The 20,694-nt window shown below is 37.0% G+C and overlaps 1 protein-coding gene across 2 annotated transcripts in view; it reads left to right on the top strand.

Annotated features, from left to right (window-relative positions):
• Positions 1-20,694, top strand: part of VCL (vinculin) — a 60,758-nt gene that overhangs the window by 23,468 nt on the left and 16,596 nt on the right. For both annotated transcript variants that reach the window (XM_080401206.1, XM_080401205.1), the window contains exons 3-10: positions 4,150-4,300; positions 6,257-6,365; positions 8,792-8,914; positions 9,177-9,337; positions 15,218-15,308; positions 16,537-16,684; positions 19,252-19,405; positions 20,402-20,577. In XM_080401206.1, coding sequence (XP_080257332.1) covers positions 4,150-4,300; positions 6,257-6,365; positions 8,792-8,914; positions 9,177-9,337; positions 15,218-15,308; positions 16,537-16,684; positions 19,252-19,405; positions 20,402-20,577 — 1,113 coding nt within the window. The remainder of the gene's footprint in view (positions 1-4,149; positions 4,301-6,256; positions 6,366-8,791; positions 8,915-9,176; positions 9,338-15,217; positions 15,309-16,536; positions 16,685-19,251; positions 19,406-20,401; positions 20,578-20,694) is intronic.

Here is a 20,694-nt window from a genome sequence, read left to right as displayed (position 1 = left end):
ATCAAATAGACAAGCTGCAGGAAATCCCAAGAACTGAAAACAGTTGAAGGATGGGAGAGCGCCCAGAGGAAGTATGATAAATGCTTATTCTGTGCTTAACTTCGTTCAGGCATCTACTTGCAGCTACTTTTGGAGGCAGGATACTGAGCTAAATGGGGCCTTTGAAACAATCCTTGCAGTATTTATTATGCTGTCTTCCTGGTGTGTGATCTTGTTTGGCTGTAGAGGGGGTTGATTTTTTCTTTTAATTTTTTTTTTTTTTTTTGAGGGGAGTGTTTATGTATTGAAATGAGACCACAGCTTTTTTCTTGCCTCTTCATGAGTTGTATATAAACATATAACTTTGATTGTGCTAATTTTCTAGGACGTGTGGAGGTTTTCGTTAAATTCCAGCTTCTTCTTCTTCACCTAGACAAGTAAGGGATGAAGGAAAAGAGATGTTTTTTAATTGCTGTCTGCATCCAGCCTTTGATCAACACTTAGCAGTTTGTGGAGACTGAAACAGTTAAATTACTGTAGAAATGTAATACAAGCGCTGCTGAATAGTACCACTTCATGCTGGGTGCAATAAATTTTTCCTGCAGCAATTCATGACTGCTTTTATTGTGACATAATGAAAAATGGGAAACAAAGCTACCTGTTACAGTAACGTAACCTACTTCACATAGCGCTTACTATTCTAGATGCAATAACGTGAATTAGGAGTATTCAGTGGCCTTTTATGAATTGTATTTGTTGGGGTTTGTGTATCTGGAGTTTATATCTAAATAAACTACTATATGTTGACAGTTCCTTGTTAGTACTATGGAGTGTGTTCTCACCGATACCTTTGTTGTAGGGACAAGTGACAGTCACAGGTGAGCTAAGGGATTCTCACCTTTTCCAGTGTTGAAGGACAGGATTTGGATGCAGGAAGTGAAACGGATGAGGGTGGTGTGGTTTTTTCCTCTTCTCTTTCCTGAGAGGAGGGATTTTTGTTTCTAAACTGTTTGGGAACTGGCATTGCTCTTTAAGGGGGTGCTCCAGCAGAATTTGTACTGGCACGTGAATGATGGGGTAAGGAGCAGTGCGCATGCACTAGCACTGCATTTCCTGATGGTATTTACTGCATTCAAGAGGACCACCAGTCTTGACAGAACCACTGGTGGAGGATGAGGGAGAAGATCTGTTTATTCTTTTTAAAGACTTGGGGTTTGGCTTGTCCTAAGCCTAGTGCTGAGGTTTCATAATGAGCATGTATGATGGTAATCTGTAGAAGTTTTTTGGTAGGAGTGTGATTGTGCAGCAAAATAGTTTTTTGGCTTCTGAGAAGCTATCATGCATCCCTTTGCTTGCTACTGACATAAACCACGTTGGAACTATTGACCTAGAGTTAAAAAATGCAGTTCTTTATCTAAATTGTCTTAATCACCAGGGAGTATGAGTAATGCATATAATTTACATCAGATGTTTTGCAGTGTGTTCATATTACTTGTTCTACTTCTTTTGTAAGGAAGGAAAAATCTCTAGGCAAAGAACAGAGTAAAACCCTATTTGTTTACACTGAGAATTTGTCTGTGTTTAACTTGCACACACAAACCCATTTAACAAATCAAGCAGTAATGCTCGTCTATATTAACATCATTTTGGTAGCCAAGCTGGGGCTGCGTTGCTGGTAATTGTATTAACAAATTGACGTTAATGTACAATATTTGCTTTTAATTTGTATTTCTAGAACTGCAAGTGATCTAAACTGTAGTGAGTAAAGTCACTACAACTTAAGCGATTAGAAACTGAAATGAGCACTGTTCAAGCATCAAAGGCATGGTCTGGTGTTTTTGGGCAGGCAGCTCTGGGAAAAGTAGAAGTCAGTCTGAAAACCTAAAACGGTAGCTAAGCATAAGCTTCAGTGTTTTCCTCGCATTTCATAAGGAACACACTAACAGGAATGAAGCTGACTGACGACCAAAAGTAGTATGGTTGGAAATATCATGACCTTTGTCTTCTCCACAAAGAATTTGGCTGGTGTTAACATAGCTTTATTGTAATCATGGCTCAAAAAAATATTTTTTTTATAAACGTGGGATTTTTTTAGCTTGTGATATAATACAAGGAAGAAAATACATGATAGCAATGAACTTCTATTCAAGACTTTTGATTCTTGTGATAGACCAAGCAGTTCATTGCAGTCAATATTTTTAGTGTTTTTTGATATGGTTTGGTGATTGTTGTTTTTTTTTTAATTTATGTAATTGAATTACTTTTTTCCCAAAAATCTGATCTTTTGTTTCCTAGCATGTACGTTTTGCAGAGGATGGAGTGTGCCTGGTTTTTAAACACTACTCTGCTTTTTTGTACGTAGTGCACACTCCTGATGTCTTTCAAATGCCTTGGGAAATTTATACAAAATGGGCAGTGTACAAGTAAAATGCAAGTTTGCCTCTCAGAGCAAACTCTAAAAACTGTTAAAGAAAATGCTGAATCTTTAGAAACTTTATTTTTGTTAATTACAGAGATTTCTGGGGTAATACACATTTATGTTAATTCCCTTCTTTACAAATGAAAAAGCCAGCCTTGAGATAATTATTAGTATTAAACAGATGACCATGAAAGTGAACTGGAGGAAATTAAGTATTTCTGAGCCTATAGCTCTGAGCTGGCTGAACAGGTGATTTGTTTAATCCCTTTCTTGGCAGAGTTGAAAAGAATAAAATTGAGAAGCAAGCACGGAAATCTAATTTGGTGAAGTCAGTTGACTTTGATAATACAACTAAGTACACTGCATAGTAATGAGCAGACCATTCCCACTTTCTGCTTGAAGTTCTCCTGTATTTTCTTACTCAGTTATGAGTTACCACCATCTGATGTGCTGAGCAGATGTCTCACTAAAGAGCAGGTTATGATAGGGTCAGATGGCCCAATTCGTTCTACTCTAGGGAGCCATTAGCTGAAAACTTCACTTTCTGAGTAACAATAATGTTTTCCTGTAATACGTGTCTTATTTCTAACATAGTTAAATTTAGATGTAACCATTAAGTTCTGCCATTTGTGTTAATAAGGAACATAAGGGAGAAAATGTGGTAACTAACTTACCAATAGTACTTAACTGAAAGTATGGTAAAAGAGTGTGTCCAAGTGGTCAGTAGAAAATGGGCTAGACAGTATTGCTTTAATAAAAGGTTTTAATGTTTGTCAGAACCTAGTGTAACTTGAATGAGCACGTGGCACTCATGCATAGAGCCTATGTATTAGACTGCACTTACATTCTGTCAGAGGCAAGTCACAGTGAGGTCAGTAAGTACAGTCACGAGTAGCATAGCTAACGTGGAAGTGAAGTCTGAATTTTGTATTTCTCTAAGCTATCATGAAGCAATTACAACAAAAGAACAAAACCAGAAGCTTTTCAGTGTTCCAGTTCTTGGTATTTTAAAATTGTTGTGTTAAATGGCTTGATGGACTAATTTTAAAGCTCATTTGTTTATCATAGTACCTTCTGTGTTACTGTAATTGCATAGTGTAATGTCTTGCAAAACTCCCTTTTTTAAGCCTGAAAGTGCAAGCTGCATTTAAAGTTTATACCTTATCACTGAATCGTGTGGCTATTTAAAATGCTGTTTCTGTCATGAGTTTTAATACTCTGAAGAACTGGACTACAGCTTCAATGAACAGGGCACAGTGTCTTGGTTTTCTTAATACTATGTTCCTTTGTCTTAATGCATAGCTATCATTTAATATTTATTAATAGCAATTGCTTATTGAATGACAATGGAAATATAAGGCTGATAAAGGTTAGCAAGTACTTCGATTGTGAAGTCCTAAAAGAATAATTGTTTTTTCCCCTGTCCTTGTCATTAAGAATGAAAGGTATTTTGCTGTCTTGGGACCTCTCCCTAATGACACTGTATTGACTGCTGCACGTGGGATGCTTTAAACATTCCCTGCACTGGAAGATGGCATGATTTCTGAAAAACTGTGTCATACAATTGCTGGTTACTTTCTTGTTAAAACACGTGCAATGAATACTCTTGCTTTTTAAACTGTAAAGGTGTGGAATGATCCGCTTGCTTGCAGTGCTTTAAGTAGGAAAGTTGAAAACAAATCCAGCATTTTCTCAAGCGTGTTGTCGTACAGACCGAAAATAATCAAGTTTTGTCTGATGACTTTCCACAGAGTGGAGAACGCCTGCACCAAACTTGTTCGGGCAGCCCAGATGCTGCAAGCAGATCCTTATTCAGTACCAGCTCGTGACTATCTAATTGATGGATCAAGAGGCATTCTTTCTGGAACGTCAGACTTACTTTTGACATTTGATGAAGCAGAGGTAGGAATCCCAACATGACTGACATAGATATCTGCGCAATAGTATTATAAATTCAAATATCCATATAACAGAATTAGCTAATCTCAACTATTGAGTAGATGAATGTGGGTTTGGTGGTTTCAGCTTGATTGGAAGCATATTTTGCATTGCTTTCTGTCAGAAGGAGCTCAGGCTTTTTGCTGTTTTGTTAAGAGCATCTTTGTTTGACATAATGTTTAGGCATTGTTTGTGATTGTTCTTTAAAAAGGCCAGATCCCATCAACCCTGTCTTAGATCTTCCTTACACTTTCCTGTATTCCCTTCACCATACCCATTACTAATCTTTATATTCTCTGTATCCCTTCACTGAAAAGCCCTAGGCTACTGCCGAACATGTCTGTCTGACTCATTAGCTTTGGCAGTTTAATTGGCTTTGGGGCATGGGAGGTAATACAAACTTGGACTGTCTGGCTGGTCAGCCAGAAGATGTGTTCTGTTAGATGTTAACAGTTGCTACATTTTGTCTGCTGCACAAGCCAAAAAGTGGCTCTGAGGTGCTGTTTGCCCATCCTCAGATGGACAAAAATGCCAGAGTTGCAAGGAAACTTAAAAGAGAGGTTTTGTGTGTCTTTTGAAAACATTTTGAAAACATTTCTTTGCTACAAGTCTTGCTCTTGTAATCGTCTTTCTGAGAGTGTGGAGTCTTGCTTGTTTCTAAATATCATGCTACTATAAGGAAATGAAACTCACACTGTTAGAAAAGCTGATGTTAATTCTAAACTGTACCCATGCAACAATCTGTTAATCTATGAAATTGTGTTGCTTTTCCTCTAGTTCTGAGTAGTCTAACATGGATCCTTGTCTCTCATTTAATCGGCTTATGGTGCTGTTAGCATGTCCCTCTGAAATGAGGAGAATGCTAGGGTTTCTCTGTTGCGCTTGTGATTCTCATTGCTTTAAGTGTTTTTTAATAGATACTACAAAGTGTTATGGGACAGAATTGCAAGGAAGTTAATAGCTTTTAATCTCCCTGCTTCCAGTGTTTAGGAAATGTGTTGACTTCCATGGAGTTAATGGTTTATTGAACTAGTCTGACAACTGCATGTTAACTGAAAGAAAAACACTGGTGTGGAATGATTGACTTCTCACAAACACAAAAGTTGGCATGTCTCTGTCCTACCATGTTTCAAGATAACTAACATTGGGACAGAACTGAAATGAGTTTTAGAGGAAACTATGATCTGTTCTAGGGACTGAACACTGCATGTGGTTGATACAAATTAAATGGTAATTAACTCATTCTTCAATAAGAATTGTATGTGGTGTTCTCAGAAATAATGCTGTTCAGGAGATTAAAAGATTAACTGACAGAGAACTCTGTTTTGGAATCAAGTATGAACTGAAAAAGTTAAGCTGAAGCAGATGTCTAGAGGTAAATAAAGCACAGTCTTCACAGATTTTTCTGGAAAGCTTAAGATGTTGGAACTACCTTTCCCACTGGAATGCTGTATAATGCTTTATCCATATGTACAGCTGTATGGTGAATAATACTTCCTCTGAAAGCTTGGAGTCTGTTTTCTATGTCGTGTTGGTTTGTGATTTAAGTTAAATATTCTTTACTGATGAAATTGCAATGAAAAACTTTGAAATGAAAAAGCATACCAGCACACTGAAACGCACTTCCTTATAACCTATTTTCCCAATGCTATCTTTCATTTAACATACAAAGTGAAAACACTGGAAGCAGGATTTTGCATTTCTGAGTAATAGAATGCTGATTAAATACTACCTTTGTCAATACAGCACTGTTGAGTAATGACATTTTGGGTAACTTAATCAGTATCCCAGACCTTTGTGATTGGCCTGTACGTCACGTTAGCAAATGCTGTATGTATTCCATTCTAATAACAGGCTTGCATTTCTAATTCAAGTGTAACTTGGCTTCATCTAACAAATGATGGAATGTTCCTCTTTTAGGTCCGTAAAATCATCCGTGTCTGCAAAGGAATATTGGAATATCTGACTGTGGCGGAAGTAGTAGAGACTATGGAGGATTTGGTGACATACACAAAGAATCTAGGGCCAGGTTTGATTTGCTACAGCCTATCATAAACATACTAAGTATAGTCTTTTCCACTACCTTTCCCCCCCACCCCCCCCAGCACCTTCCTCACCCAAGTTTCAAGTGTTGGGACAGTGATAAAGCAGTTGCTTTGAATGCATCTGTTGGAAAGAGTTTTAAGCTACAGTGTGAATGGTGACTATTTTCTGATTCACATTCTCTCTTTAAGAATGTAGATGAATCAAGATGTGGGTAAATACTACACAGATATGATGTGCACTGTGCTTTTGCTACACTATATTATATGAGGGAAGTAAGCATGCGTTAGTAAGAGTAAAACAAACTAAAAAAGCTGTGTAATTAAGTGCTCACAGCTATAAAGTCCATTAAGCTGATAAAACATCTGTACTAAGTGAGATGGTTAGGCCTAGCAGGAATTTCTTGGAGTAGGCAAAGCTATGTGTCATAATAGCATCTTAATGAGGTTGTAGAAATAGCTGTCTTACAGTATAATACAAAAGCCCAGGTACTACGGTTCTTTTTGTTCCTTATTTGATGCTTCTTCACTACTTGTTACTACACTGTGTTAACTCACACTTTCACTGGTGGAAATTAAGTGAAGTACTGGGTTGCTACAGAGGAAACCTACCATTAATCTCTGTCATCTGCTACTCCAAATGCTTTAGTTTCAGCAAGCATAAAGTAGTTCAGGTACTTAACAAAAGCAATGTATGAAATCTAGATGTTGTGGTGGTATTGTAGGAAGATGTTGGAATTAATGTGACACTGAACTAAAGAATGCTTCTATAAACAGAGAAGGAACCTCATTAGTACTTTGTATATATAAATAAGAATAAATATCTAGTGTAAGAATAGCTCATAAATTAAATGACTAGCAGCTCATCCTGTTTTTGACATATGTACACTTTACCTTGTTTCTAGATGTGAAAAACTTTTAAGTTCTGTATGAAGGTATAGTGTTCTCTAAACAAACTTTTTTTTTGTCCCATGGGGAGTTACCTTCAACTAAATAGAATTTGCCTCATTTTGAATAGGAAAAGATGAAGCCAAAAGGGCAATCTTCTCTTTCCATGAAACTTTTTCTTTGATTTGGTATATACAAATCCAGTTTCTCTGTGGTTATTGTCTTCTGTGTCTTTACAATGGAAGTTTCCCCAAACTTCAGACTGCTTTATTTGGCTTTCATTGAACCTTACAGACATAATTTGCTATTACATGCATACGATAGAGGTAACAGGTGATGGGCAAGTGTCTTAATTTCTGAGTGAAACGTAGGCTTGTACCTTAATTGCAAATAATCTTTTCTAGATTCTGCTGTTGTGAATAAGTAGCTAGTCTTGTGCTTCTGGCATGCTCCAGAAGCACTGTCTTTGCCTGAGCTAACCTGTAGCTCGTTTGCTCAACACTTTCAGCCCAGGCCCACAAAACTTTTTATGCCTGTAGTCCCTGTTCCCTTCAACTATATCAATGGACATCTGAACATAACTGTTAATGTGAGCTCTATATAAATAACAGGATTATGAGTATGTACACTTAAAATCAACAAGCTGCTTATAGGTTTTATGTTGGAAGTAGAGAGGAGAACATGATTACTTATTTAGGCTTTTGTCATTTGAAAGGAAAGGTGGTTCAGAGGACATACATACCGGGATTCTACTACTTTTCAGTGTTGCCATTAAAGCTCATTTACCCTTTTTCTTATATTGAGACGCCTAAGATGCTAACCAGCAGAAAAGTTATTCAGCCAAAGAGTATAGATCTTTCTTCCAATTTTGTCCCCTGTAGCAGAGAGAGTAGGACCACAGCAGCAGCAATTTAAATCAGCTTAAATTTTTATGAAGCTGTGTCTGAAGTTTCCACATGTGCTGTGTGGTAAACCTCACAAGTCTTAGCTATTGAAAACAGATTTGCTCTAGAATAAATTGTATTCTTTCCACACTTCTAGAGCACTGAAATATTTCTAGTAGAACTGAAATATAAGTAGATACAATTCTTGAATTATGGTAGAACCTCAAGGCAAACAAGACCCTGATGTTTCCTTTTTCTGCCATTCACACTGAAGTCTTGGATCAAGTCTTATTAGATAAGGAAAAAAAACACATTAGCTTTCAGAGTTCATGAAGTGACTTCATGTCCTAAAGCAGTCATTTCAGGTATTTTCCTATTCTATTGCTGAGATTTTAAATCAAGAATTTTGAGGAGACCGTTCTGCTTTGCATAGTGGCTAGGTTTTGAATCAGTGGTTTCTCTGAAGCATCTGGAATGTGTTTTAAGTAACAGCTACTAATATAAAAATTGTTTTAAACTTCAGTATAGTTGTCATAACTCACTACACTTTGTTCTTGTTTAGAGAAAGCTCAACTGTTGCAAATTAGACTTAATATTACATTTCTTTATTTATGACTATGTTAAATTACTTTAATCTTTAGGAATGACAAAGATGGCCAAAATGATTGATGAGAGACAACAGGAATTAACTCATCAGGAACACAGGGTTATGCTGGTAAACTCCATGAATACCGTGAAGGAGCTATTGCCAGTACTTATTTCAGGTATTTTTGGCTTTAATTTTTCATATCACTCTGAATTGCTGTCCATTTTGAGCTGGAGTTCCAATGTCTTATGATTATTAAAAGTAACAGCCTTGACGTTGCAAATAACTGTGCTTCTTGAAATACAACTACAATCTCTTTGAGATAAAACAGTCCATGCAAAAAAAAAATGTACTGCCTCCACATAAATGCAGTATGAGATCAGATTCAGCATGGATCGTATCTTGCATGTACCTTTTTCGAATCTGTGGTATTTTCACAGCTATGAAGATTTTTGTAACCACGAAAAATTCTAAAAGCCAGGGAATAGAAGAGGCCTTGAAAAACCGCAATTTTACAGTAGAGAAAATGAGTGCTGAGATAAATGAAATAATCCGTGTATTACAACTCACTTCCTGGGATGAAGATGCCTGGGCAAGCAAGGTACGTTTCCCACCTGCATTTGTTTATAGAAGTCTAATTTTTACCTACTGTGTCATATGCTTGGAGACTGTCGAAATACCTATTTGTGCATCTATTTTGTAACATTTGTATGATTATAATCTCTTCAAGGTCAAAGAACATTTTCAGAGATGATTGTATTAATGTATCTTTCAAAATTAGCTTTCTCTCAATAAGCTAAGTTAAAGGATCATGGCATTTGAAGGTGGCTCAGTGATTTGCTGCAACTGAATGGTCAAACAGAAGACAGATTTGTTCATTGTTTAGTTTTGACACTACTAGAAAATCCTGGAATACAGTGTATACCTCTCAGAGAAGGATTTTTTTCCCTATATGTAGCTACCCTATATAACCATATTTGACAAAGTTAGGTATAAAAGTTATTGTTCTACATGTTAAACTAGTTTTGTAGCTAGGCATTCATAAGTGAGATTACTTGAGATTTTTCTCCTGGCCGCTACTAAAAAGATAGGCTGCTGTCATATTCCTTGTGCAAAAGGCCTGAAGTTGAGAAATTTTAGTGAATTTTTGGGGGTCCCTCCTTGAACACTGCTTCCTTTTCCACCTGCCTGACTTCTAGTCTGGACATGGGAGTAAATTTCAAGTGTTTGCCTTGTCTCAAATAAATATATGTTAGACTGAACATCCTTTCTGGGTTAAGTATGATGTCTGTGAAGCTGACACATGGACAGTATTTGTTCCTTACAACTCGGTGTTAAGTGACTGCAGCCACTTACCTGGAGTTAAATGGTGCTCTTAAGTGATACCTCCGAAGATATGTCTAGGAGACCATAAAGCAGGTCTGACAGACAAAATCGTAAAAGTGTTGTTGTGAGCTTAGAAATAAATGTAGCTGCATAACTGAAATTCCTACCTATTTTTTGGGTACCTTGAAGTAAATTGCTGAAGGGATATTCTGAATGGTTAGTGCTGTGAGCAGCAAGTAACTGTAAATATATATAAAGAAAAACATTGAGACCTGAAGCTGGATGTATTAACCAGTGAAATCTTGCAGAAAATCTAACGTTGATGTCATCTAGGCATTAAAATCACTTTGGCCTATATTGTTTGGCACTTGACCCTTAGTTTGCCTTTTGAGTTATTTTGTCACTATCACTTCCTTATTATGACTACTTTATGCATCTTTGTTTTTATTCTCCTGTTTCTTACCCTTTTCTCACCTTTAGAAGGTAAGCTTTCTTCCACACCCTACACATCTACCTTGTACTAAACCCCGGAAAGCATGTATGTGGGATTTTGTTCTGCGTGCAGACTGTGTGCTGTGCAACTTTTTATCTGTGTGCCAGCTGTGACACCATACTTACATATATACACGCAGGAGTTTTAAAAGGGTCTTAGTAGCTCTGTCTAGCTCTGTGTAGAATCGGCTGTCACTGAGAGAATGGTAACCGCAAGCTGAACTGCATTGACTGTCTTTATGAGCCTGATTAGAGTTACCCCAAGATTTCAGGGCACATTCTTGCTGAATGCTTTTGTGTTAATTTATGTTACTAGTCTCTGTAGCTACAAATAAAGGGTCCAGTCATGCAGGAACAAGCTTTCTGCATGCCCAGAAAGCTTTATTAAATCAGGAATTTTGTCCATTCCATAGTATTTCGCCAGCAGGCTTCCTTCAGTTCAAATGGTTTGTGTTCTTCGGGTCTAGGCCTAAAACATCAGTTTTGTATGTGCATTTTTTCCATTTAGTTTTATTTTTTTATTTAAGCATTCCTGTATTTTATGAAATACAAATATGGTTTTATTTTACACAAGAAATTTGGAAATCTATGTGGTAAAAAAATGACTGTTGCAAAAAGCTGGCAATTTAGTCTTAGGAAATGCTTACTCCTCTTGCTAGTGAGGCAGATTAACAAAGGATTTTATTAAGAAAATAGTTGCTGTATTGGCAGTATTTCTAAGTGGAAAATACTGGTCATTAGGCATCATGTATAAATATGTTGTGTGGACTAGTATAATCAAAGCATCATTCTGTTCTGAGTTGAGAACTTCTTAATTGTGTTTTGGTTTTCAATTAATTTTAATTGACAATTTGAAACTGTAGCAATGGGCATTAATCAAACAGTTATGACAAAGAATTTGAGATTAAAATTGCAGTGGAATGAAGAAGCAGGAACTCATTTGCTAATGGCACCTATCACAGACCTTTTCCTCTATTTGCATATGTATCTAATGGTTGATTTACTCATTTTTCTGGAACGGAGCTGGAGGAGCTCTTTAATTCTGCTTGAGATTACTGCTGCATGCATTTTGTGCCTGGCGGTCAGGGGAAAGATAATTTTCCCCATGCTTTTCCCCAAGCAAAGTAAGGTGTGCTTGGGGATGTACAGCCTTGAATTTTCACTTGTGTGGTACATCCTATTGTTGATGTTGGAGTTTATTTTATGTTTATTATTTATCTTTATTTGTTTATACATTGAAGTATCACAAAATCTACCTAGGATAGTGGAGAATGAACAAGTGTCTGGAGCCAGAGTTGCAGGCTTTTTTGCAAACTATTTTGTTGGTCTTTCAGGACTCTGAAATGCACATTACTGTTAATGGATTGCAATAACCTCTGTTTGCACCAACACTGATTTTTTTAAAAATAGTGTACTGATTTAGAATTGAAATACTGGGCAAATACTGATCTCTGACAAAATCTTGGAGAGAAAAAAAAAGTAAAAAAATATGCAATTATTTCTTCTGTTCATAGTTTTGTTCCTTTTTTCCTTGAAAGTCTCATTTTACAAAGGAGTTTAGCTTTCTTTGTATATTCCTAGTGTTTGTTTTTAAATAAACTTGAAGTAACACTCAATTCAAACATCTTCCATTTCTCTAGAAATGGAGGGAGTTTAAAGTTGGAGGAAGCTGAGAAGTATCTTGCATCTTGCAGCATTGAACCCAGGATGGTGACTAAGCTATCTGTTCTGCCAGAAGGCTGGCTTTGCCCGTTTCCTTCAACATTGCCTTGTTCGGTAATGAAATGCAGATATCAGTAGGCTAGACCACTTAATTGAGTCAGAGGTTGTGTTTTATATTCAACAAGGCATTGTGCAGGATTTATTTTGCTCCTTCTCAAAGCAGTGCCAGTCCCACCTACTCCCTGAATAATTTCAAAATTCTTGGTAGTGGCAGAAGTGATGCATAAAGGTATCTTGAATAAGTGCTTATTTGCTTTGGGGAGCTGATTTACAAAACACGAGCTTGCTCTTTTCCCTTCAGAAAACATTGCCCTATTGGTTTAACTTGATTAACTTAAGTTTTTGTCTCATCTGAAAAGGTAATACTGCTGCTTTTGTTAATGAAATTTCTTTTGCCAAAAGGGGAACTGTGGGGAGAGGACGGAAAGAATGCTTTTTTACTGATAAAATTACTCTATATGAAACTTTTTTTGCAGGATAGCTGTAGGATTTTTTTTTTTTTTCTTACTAGCAATTGATATTCTGCTGGCAAATCCCAGGGAGTAAAATTTTAAACATTTAGCTGTTCAGGAAGGAACAAGATGTTTAAACAGCTCCAGAAATCAGGAGTATCAAGACACTTCAAGCCAGTAAAACCTTGAGCAAGTTGCTTTGTTTTGTTTAAATTGAGTATTTCTACTTTTATCTTCCTGCTTAATAGCCTGAATTGGTGGATAAGTCCAGACATTTCAGGATTGCTACACCCTTGTCACTTGCAAGGTATCTGACACCAGACACAGAACAAACCGTCCCACTGTGGCAGAAACAAAAGTGCAATGCCAACAAACCTAGCGAAGGATGTGTTCTAATTACCTATGTAAAAGTTGTCTCATTGCAATGAAAACTCCTTATCAAGCTAAAGCTGAGAAGGATTCCGTGCTGTGGTAGTTAGAGCTGTGAAGATGAGCAATCTATGCTCTAAGAGCAGATGTCCTCTAACACTGGGGTTTCACCAGATTTTTTTAAATAGGAAAAAGGGATGGTACCGTGCAAATGCAGAGGCACACAGGAGGGCACGCTGTACACTGCAGAGCAATCCTGTTATATAGCTTTCATATGATAGGGCAGATGGCTCCTGTTATTGCTTGAGAAGTCCTAGCAATTACAAAATCATGAGAGTAAAAGCTAAAATGCCCTTGATCTTATCCCCTGATAGACGAATTTAGGTTCAGAGGCTTCTGTCTAATTTTGCTGAAACTGCAGCTCTGTGGGCAGCTGAGACAACACAAAAGCCTGTTAGTAGAAAGGGAGGGGCAAAGACAGTTTTCCCAACACACTGGTTTGCTCAACCATCCCACACCTATCATCTCATCAACACATGAGGCAATAAAAATTCAGTTAGTTCTTTGTTTCGGATGATTTCTGGGTAGACAGGCCTGCAGTAGACCATTCATTGCGAACTAAAGTATTGTCAGCCCATATATAAAACAACAGAAAGCTGTAACACCTACCTTCATAGCTAGTAAGGTTTTTACATACATTTGAATACTTAAGTGGTTATTTACTTGTCTCATCATCATCTATTAAATGCATAATTCTCAAGCTATGGAGATGATGACTTTTAAAACAATGTGCCCACCTCCCGCCCCTAGCTGTGTATCCTACCCTTTGGAAGTTTTTTCAAAGAAGGTCCTGGCCCAAGCTCTGAGACCCAGTTTCTAGATTTGAGAACCAGCCATCCAGGTGAAAATGATACTGCTTTTGGTGATCTCTCTCAGGCTGTGATTCAAGAGCCCTTAAAAATATCCAGCAGAGTGTTTCATGACCTTTTAGAAAGTTGGTTGCTGAATTACAGCACCATATGGATAGTTGACAGACCAACTTGTCTGAATGAAAATGCCAAAACGTTTACAGTGATGTATCTTTGAGGCTAAGCATGCAGAATGAACAACTCCACAAAAATGTGGCAGTTCTTTAATGTTGTCAGGATATCATGTGCTGTACCAGTTACTGACCATTGATGCTAGTAGGCTTTTTGTAAGAGCTGGACATGGACAGTTCAATTCAGTTAATGCAAGAGCCAGGCTTCTTTTCATCATCTGTACGCTAATCAAGGGACGTTAGATGTATTTCAAATTATTTTAATACCATGTGTGGTAAAAAGCTATTTTGGCTTTTTCCCAACTTTCTACTTAAGGTACTTGTTATTCTTTGCGTCGATAGAAAACTTCTGGCCTCTAGTGGTCAGATGACACATGAACAATTAACAGTGTGCAGAGAAAAGAGAACTGGATGGTTTTATCTCCTTCAGTGAAAGAGGTGTTCGATAATAGCAGCATAATAGTCAAAAGCAGCAGCTTCTCTGATGCTCCAGCAGAGAAGTTCTAACTTTAAAACAACCACATGTGAATAGATGTGTTTGTCTCCTAAGACATGAAACTCCGTATTTGAGAATTCCAGGAATTAGCTGGCAGTTTGTTCCTCTGCAAACAGCAGTTGTTTGACTTTAAGCAGCAGAGCAGGTGAAAAATGCAGATGTGCAGCCTTTTACACTGAAGTAAGTAGTAAAATTCACTGGCCAATTTTCATTTTTTAAAAAAGTTTAATCTCATTGTTGCAACTTTTCTATGTGCCCTGCTGTACGTTAAGGAAAAAAAATTGAACTAACTCCAAGATGTGTGCTTATTAGAGCTCTGACTTTAGCAATTAAAACACTAGTAAAGGAATAGAAAAATCACTAAAATTGCATGCATATTTTCTGCATTTTGAGTGAAATTTAAATGTCTGTCTTAATTGGAAATAAGTGATTTTGACCTGCTAGTTTGAAACTGGGTTTTGAGCTGCTTATACAGGTGTGTTTCTGTAAGCAGACTCTGCTTTATAGAACTTCTGTTTGCTTTGGCTGTGTTGATTGTGCTTTGATTTTTTTGAGAATCATTTTGGTGGTTTCTCTTTTGTGAAGGACACTGAAGCCATGAAAAGAGCTTTAGCCTTAATAGATTCAAAGATGAATCAGGCAAAAGGTTGGCTGAGAGATCCGAATGCACCTCCAGGTAATATTTTAAAAAAAGACCCCAACAGCACAAAGTATTTTGATTTTTACAGGTCTGAATAATTGTGTTGCTTAAGCCAAAATTGCCTTTAAGCATTAATAACCCATACATAGTGGATCATGCTGAAGGAGCCTGTATTTATTCCTTTCTGTGGGTACTGGAGATGGACAAGTTGTGTCTAATGACCTGGAAAGTGTGGCTTCTTTTCAGTTGCCTATATAATATACTGTGTATAACATACATGGTTTTTCTTTGCATCCCACTAGTAAAATCAAAACCCTGTAACTTGCATTGATCAGTATTTAACTGCAGTCGTTGCTAATACTTAACATTCCTCCTTTTGTATTTTCAAATTTGTGTAACCTCAGATTTGCCTAACAGAATCTCTTTAAGCATTTTTCTTTCAGTCTCGACATAAGATTTTTAACATGAAAATCTGCCACAAATACTGTAACTACAATCACCTTTACTTACATAAAGGTTTTTCACCTTTGTGTGCCTCTTTAAAACATATAGAACCGGATATAAGTCTGTTCTATTTGGACTTCGAAAGTCTGAAAGACTCTCTCTGGAACTGAAGCCAAAATAATATAGTTGTAGAAGTTGGACGTGAATTATTGTTATCTGTCGAGCTGCTGCTTATACTACTTCTGACCTCATTCCCCTTGCCACACTCAATTCCAGAAGCCTCAAAGTTACTTTCAAAGCCTTCTGTCATCACCACTGACAATTCATGAAATCAACTATTAAAAATTCAGTAGCTAAGGACAAATGCAAATATATTTGTAGAACTTGCTGCAAATCAGATTTCACTGGCTGTGTTACTATGGAATCAGGGTGGGTTGCAAGTAAATGGAATGGTCTTGCATCTTCTTTAGCCAAAATGAAGTCAGATGCACAGCTGAAGTAAACTCTACGTGATCTTGCCATGTTGCTCTTCCTGAGTTACAGATTCTATAAATAAGGTATTTATAGAAACTGAGCTATGATAACGGAATGATTAAATTACTTCAAATACATGATGCACATTAAGGTTATGCTGTATTGTTTCAGAAATATTGTCACATTGTAATTATCACATTTGGTGTATATCTCATAGTTTGTGATATATGTATTTTCATGGCTGAACCTAGTGCAATTAATGTGATGGGACATGATGAGACTAGCAGTTTACTGATACATGTCAAGGAATGTCTTGCTTGTTTTACTAACTAACTCTGCGTCTTAGGTGATGTTGGTGAGCAGGCAATCAGGCAGATCCTTGATGAAGCTGGAAAAGCAGGAGAACTGTGTGCAGGCAAAGAACGCAGAGAGATTCTGGGAACATGCAAAACTCTGGGCCAGATGACTGATCAACTGGCAGACCTCCGAGCAAGGTAAATCTATTACTTTTAACACACAATCTTCCAGTACTGTTAAAACAGTTTTTCTGAACTTGCAGTTGTGTCACTCCCTCACCTGTAGGAGTGCAGGCCAGTAGCTGTATTTTGCCTTTTTTTACTTCAATCTTTTCTGAAAATATTAATATGTTTTAATATGTGAAATCTTAATTATATAATATGATGAGCAAAATTGCTCAGGTAGATAATTTGGAGGTTTTTTAATGTCAAACACATAACCTTCCTCCAAATTAGGCAGAAATGAAATTTTAAACTCTGTTTAAATCTGTTCTCCAATGAGGATATACCCCAATAACTATAAGATAGATGAATATTCTAGTTTTTAGGTGTTTGTGGGGATGTTAGACTACAAGCAGTAGTTGTTGAAGTTGTCAGGCACTGATAAATTCTACTGAACTCCATGTGCGTTTCTTGCACAGTTTTATTTAACCAGAGCCTGTTATCAGTCTTCTGCCTCCTCATTAGAAATTGGTTATTCTTTCACAATGGTGTTTTGAATTTAAGGGGTTTTGGTTTTAGGCAGCAGATGAGTCTCTTTAAATTTACTGTATATTTTTAATGTTGGGTACTATGGCCTTTTGTTCTTTGGCCAGAAAGTAGGAAGCATGATAATCCCTTGTGAAGGCATAAAGGCAATGAGCTAAGAAATAACTACTCCATGTAATTTGAACACTATAACCCTTCCTTTGAGGATAAGGAATTTTTCAGCTGCTTATCAATGTAGTAAATCATTAAGCTAGAGTTCTCTAACACTGGTTTCTTTATTTTGTTTTAACACTTCTCCCCACCCCTCTAAAAATATAACACTCATACCCCCAGAAAACTACTAATTGTGATCCACTAGGGATATAGGTAATGGTCTTGTGGTATTATATTTTATCCTAAATGTTAATGTGTCTTTCAATTAAAGAAAGCAATGCAAGTTAGGATGTTTTTATTTATTACAATAATAATAAAGCTTTTAGGTCCTGCATGGCATCCTTGTCTCTAAACTGGGGAGACGGTAGCTGTGGGTGCCCCATCCCTGGCAGTGTACAAGGCCAAGCTGGACAGGGCTTTGGGCAGCCTGGGCTGGTGGAAGGTGCCCACGGCAGGGGGTTGGAACTAGAAGATCTTCAAGGTCCCTTCCAATGCAACCCATTCTATGATTCTATGAAAATAAGCAGCTTTTCTGACTTAAGGCTCTTGTGAAGCACAGGACGTGAGCAAATGTAAAGTATCTGGAGAACTGTGTTTTGAATTACCTTAAGAACAGATTCCCTGCCATCACTTTAAATCCATAGACTGCCAGGCTCGCAAGTGTTGCAATGATACGTACACAAGCTTGGAATAGTTCTATAACTTAATTCCATGAAGAGTGGTTAGTTTGCTATATAAACGCAAAACAGGCCAAAATTTAGGAACACTGGTTATAGTCATTAAACTGATGTATATTAGTTATAACAGTGGTAATGGATGGGAAGCTGGTTATAGTTTATCTTGGATTTCCAGCTGATTGATCTGAGAGAACGTAAGAGCTGCTGTGTACCCGTATTTGCACGGAGTGTTGGAAGTTAGGCTAAACTCTTGCTTTTCTTGTAAGGTAGCAGCTGGTGTCAGCTTCGTATTGTGTGAAATATTTGGAGGTGGAGCAAGAGACAGAACTAAGAATTACTAACAAAGAAGTTTATTTGCTGGTTTAATGTGTAAATAAATACAATGCAGCCTGTGAGAAAAAAGATTATAAAGAAACATATCTTGAGATTCTGGCCTGACTGTGTAAATACACCTTAGTATCTCAGAGGCATGCTTTTCATCCTTCCAATTACTATGGTCTTTTTAAAGTTAGTAGTTTGATAAGGTTAACACGCTCAAAAAGCTTTCCAGTAGTCAGGTTATTTTGGAATGAAGTATGAGATTTCTTACGCAAAACTAATGTTCTCAGGCATATGTATCTGAAGTTATCTTTCTATCCAGCGTTTAACTCCTAAGCATTTGAACAAACAGTGGTAGTGCTCAAATTGTTTTTTGCAGTCCTGTAAATTTTTATTGCTAGCTCCCTTTTCACCATTTTAAGAAGTTTTACTGACAGCCCATAACCTTTAATCTACTTGGTCAATGTGATTGAGGCAACTGAGGCATCTTGTTTTCACTTACGGACTTGCTGTCCTCCCTCAGGTATGTTGACATCACTCCTGCACGTTCTGACTGACTTGCAGCGATCTATAAATGAGGAGATAACAGGCCTTGCCGTGGGTACTTTAATGGACCTGTACCCTCAAATAACCTTCGTTTGGGACACTTGAAATATTCATTCTTCTGAGGATGCTATAAGTCCAGTTCTGGAAATGAGAAAATATGCTATTAGTTTTAAACTCTTCTTGTTGTGGTGTTTCTCCTCAGTTATTTTTGTTTTCCCACAGAAAAAAAATACCTGATTGAATACTGTATCTCTTGCAATAATTGATGGGAAAGCTCGTAAACAGGTTTTGTTGCCTCATCATTAGAAAAGAGCTTTGTTCAATCCTGAGCTGAATCTGTGGTGCTCTTTTTGTCTCGGGCAGAGGGCAGGGTGCGACACCCATGGCTATGCAGAAAGCACAGCAGGTCTCTCAAGGTCTGGATTTGCTCACTGCAAAAGTGGAGAATGCAGCCCGCAAACTGGAGGCCATGACAAACTCGAAGCAGGCAATTGCTAAGAAGATTGATGCTGCTCAGGTACCACTAATGATTTAATAAATACATCAGAACATGATTGCATTGCTGTTGTTAGAGCTGCTATACTGAACTATGGTAGTTGTTTCCAAGCACAACAGTTACTTGTTAGGAAAAACGTATAGGAGATTCTTGCTTTTACAAAGAAAAATCTTAAATTCAGTAGTTTACAGGGTGCTATGAGTTTTTCTACAGCTTATGAACATTTTTTTGTAATTTTTCTAGCATTGCTAAAAATTTCAAGGTTATGACATTAAAAAGAGGAAACACCTTAAATTTGGACATAAACTGATCTTTATTAAAGAAAAGAGGAGTTTCAGACTGCACAGATTTACCTGTGAGCCCTTTCCTTGGGCAATGTTTTGGGAGCAGAGTTCAGGATTTAGAACTTTGTACTCATGACAAAACCGAAACAATGGTAATGAAACTACTTTTTCTTTTAGTTGATCCTTTCTTTTTGTAACTCTTAAATTTCTCTTAGTGGTCAGCCTATTACCCAGGGATGATGTTGGTCATAAAATAATGAAATTCTATATATACCTTATCTGAATGTGTATATGTCTATATAATTATAAATATATATATATATATATATAAAATACATTAATATTATTTATAATATTGAATAAAATGATGAGACTTTTTAGGAAAAGCTTTGTAAAGAGCATCTGCGTTTTGTTTTTTCTTTTACTGAAAGCCAGATCATGAGTCTCTAGAGCCACTCATTAAATTTTACTTCTGAAAAAAACGTTGGCGAATGTTGGAGAGAGAGAGAGAATGTAAAATCTTTGGATAGATATCTAGTTTGACATCTTTTTCAAAACATAGGATCTGTCAGACAACAGAACAACTTCATGGTATCTAATAAATTGTTTTTGAAATGTATTTTCTGTTAAATAAAGTTTTGAAAGCTGTATTGGTATTTATTTTTGTTTAAAAGTCTCTATAGAAATAATGTTACTATTTATCTTCACTCGTACGCAACTTCTTTCTTTTAAGAATTGGCTTGCAGACCCTAATGGGGGCAGCGAAGGAGAAGAATGTATTCGGGGAATTATGGCTGAAGCGAGGAAAGTTGCAGAATTATGTGAGGAGCCTAAAGAAAGAGATGATATTCTTCGTTCCTTGGGTGAAATCTCTGCTTTGACAGCTAAGCTGTCAGATCTGCGACGACAGTACGTATTATTTTATCACCATTGATTTATTTGAATTACTTTCATTTGCAGCTCAGAGTGCTGAGCAAAATCAGATGATTGAAGATTAATCGGAGAATATATTTTCCTCTGAAAGAG

The sequence above is a fragment of the Falco punctatus genome, assembly GCF_963210335.1.
Source record: "Falco punctatus genome assembly, chromosome: 9".
Taxonomy (NCBI): Eukaryota; Metazoa; Chordata; class Aves; order Falconiformes; family Falconidae; genus Falco; species Falco punctatus.
Note: the sequence above shows the minus strand (reverse complement) of the source record. Positions and strands in the feature narration are given on the sequence as shown.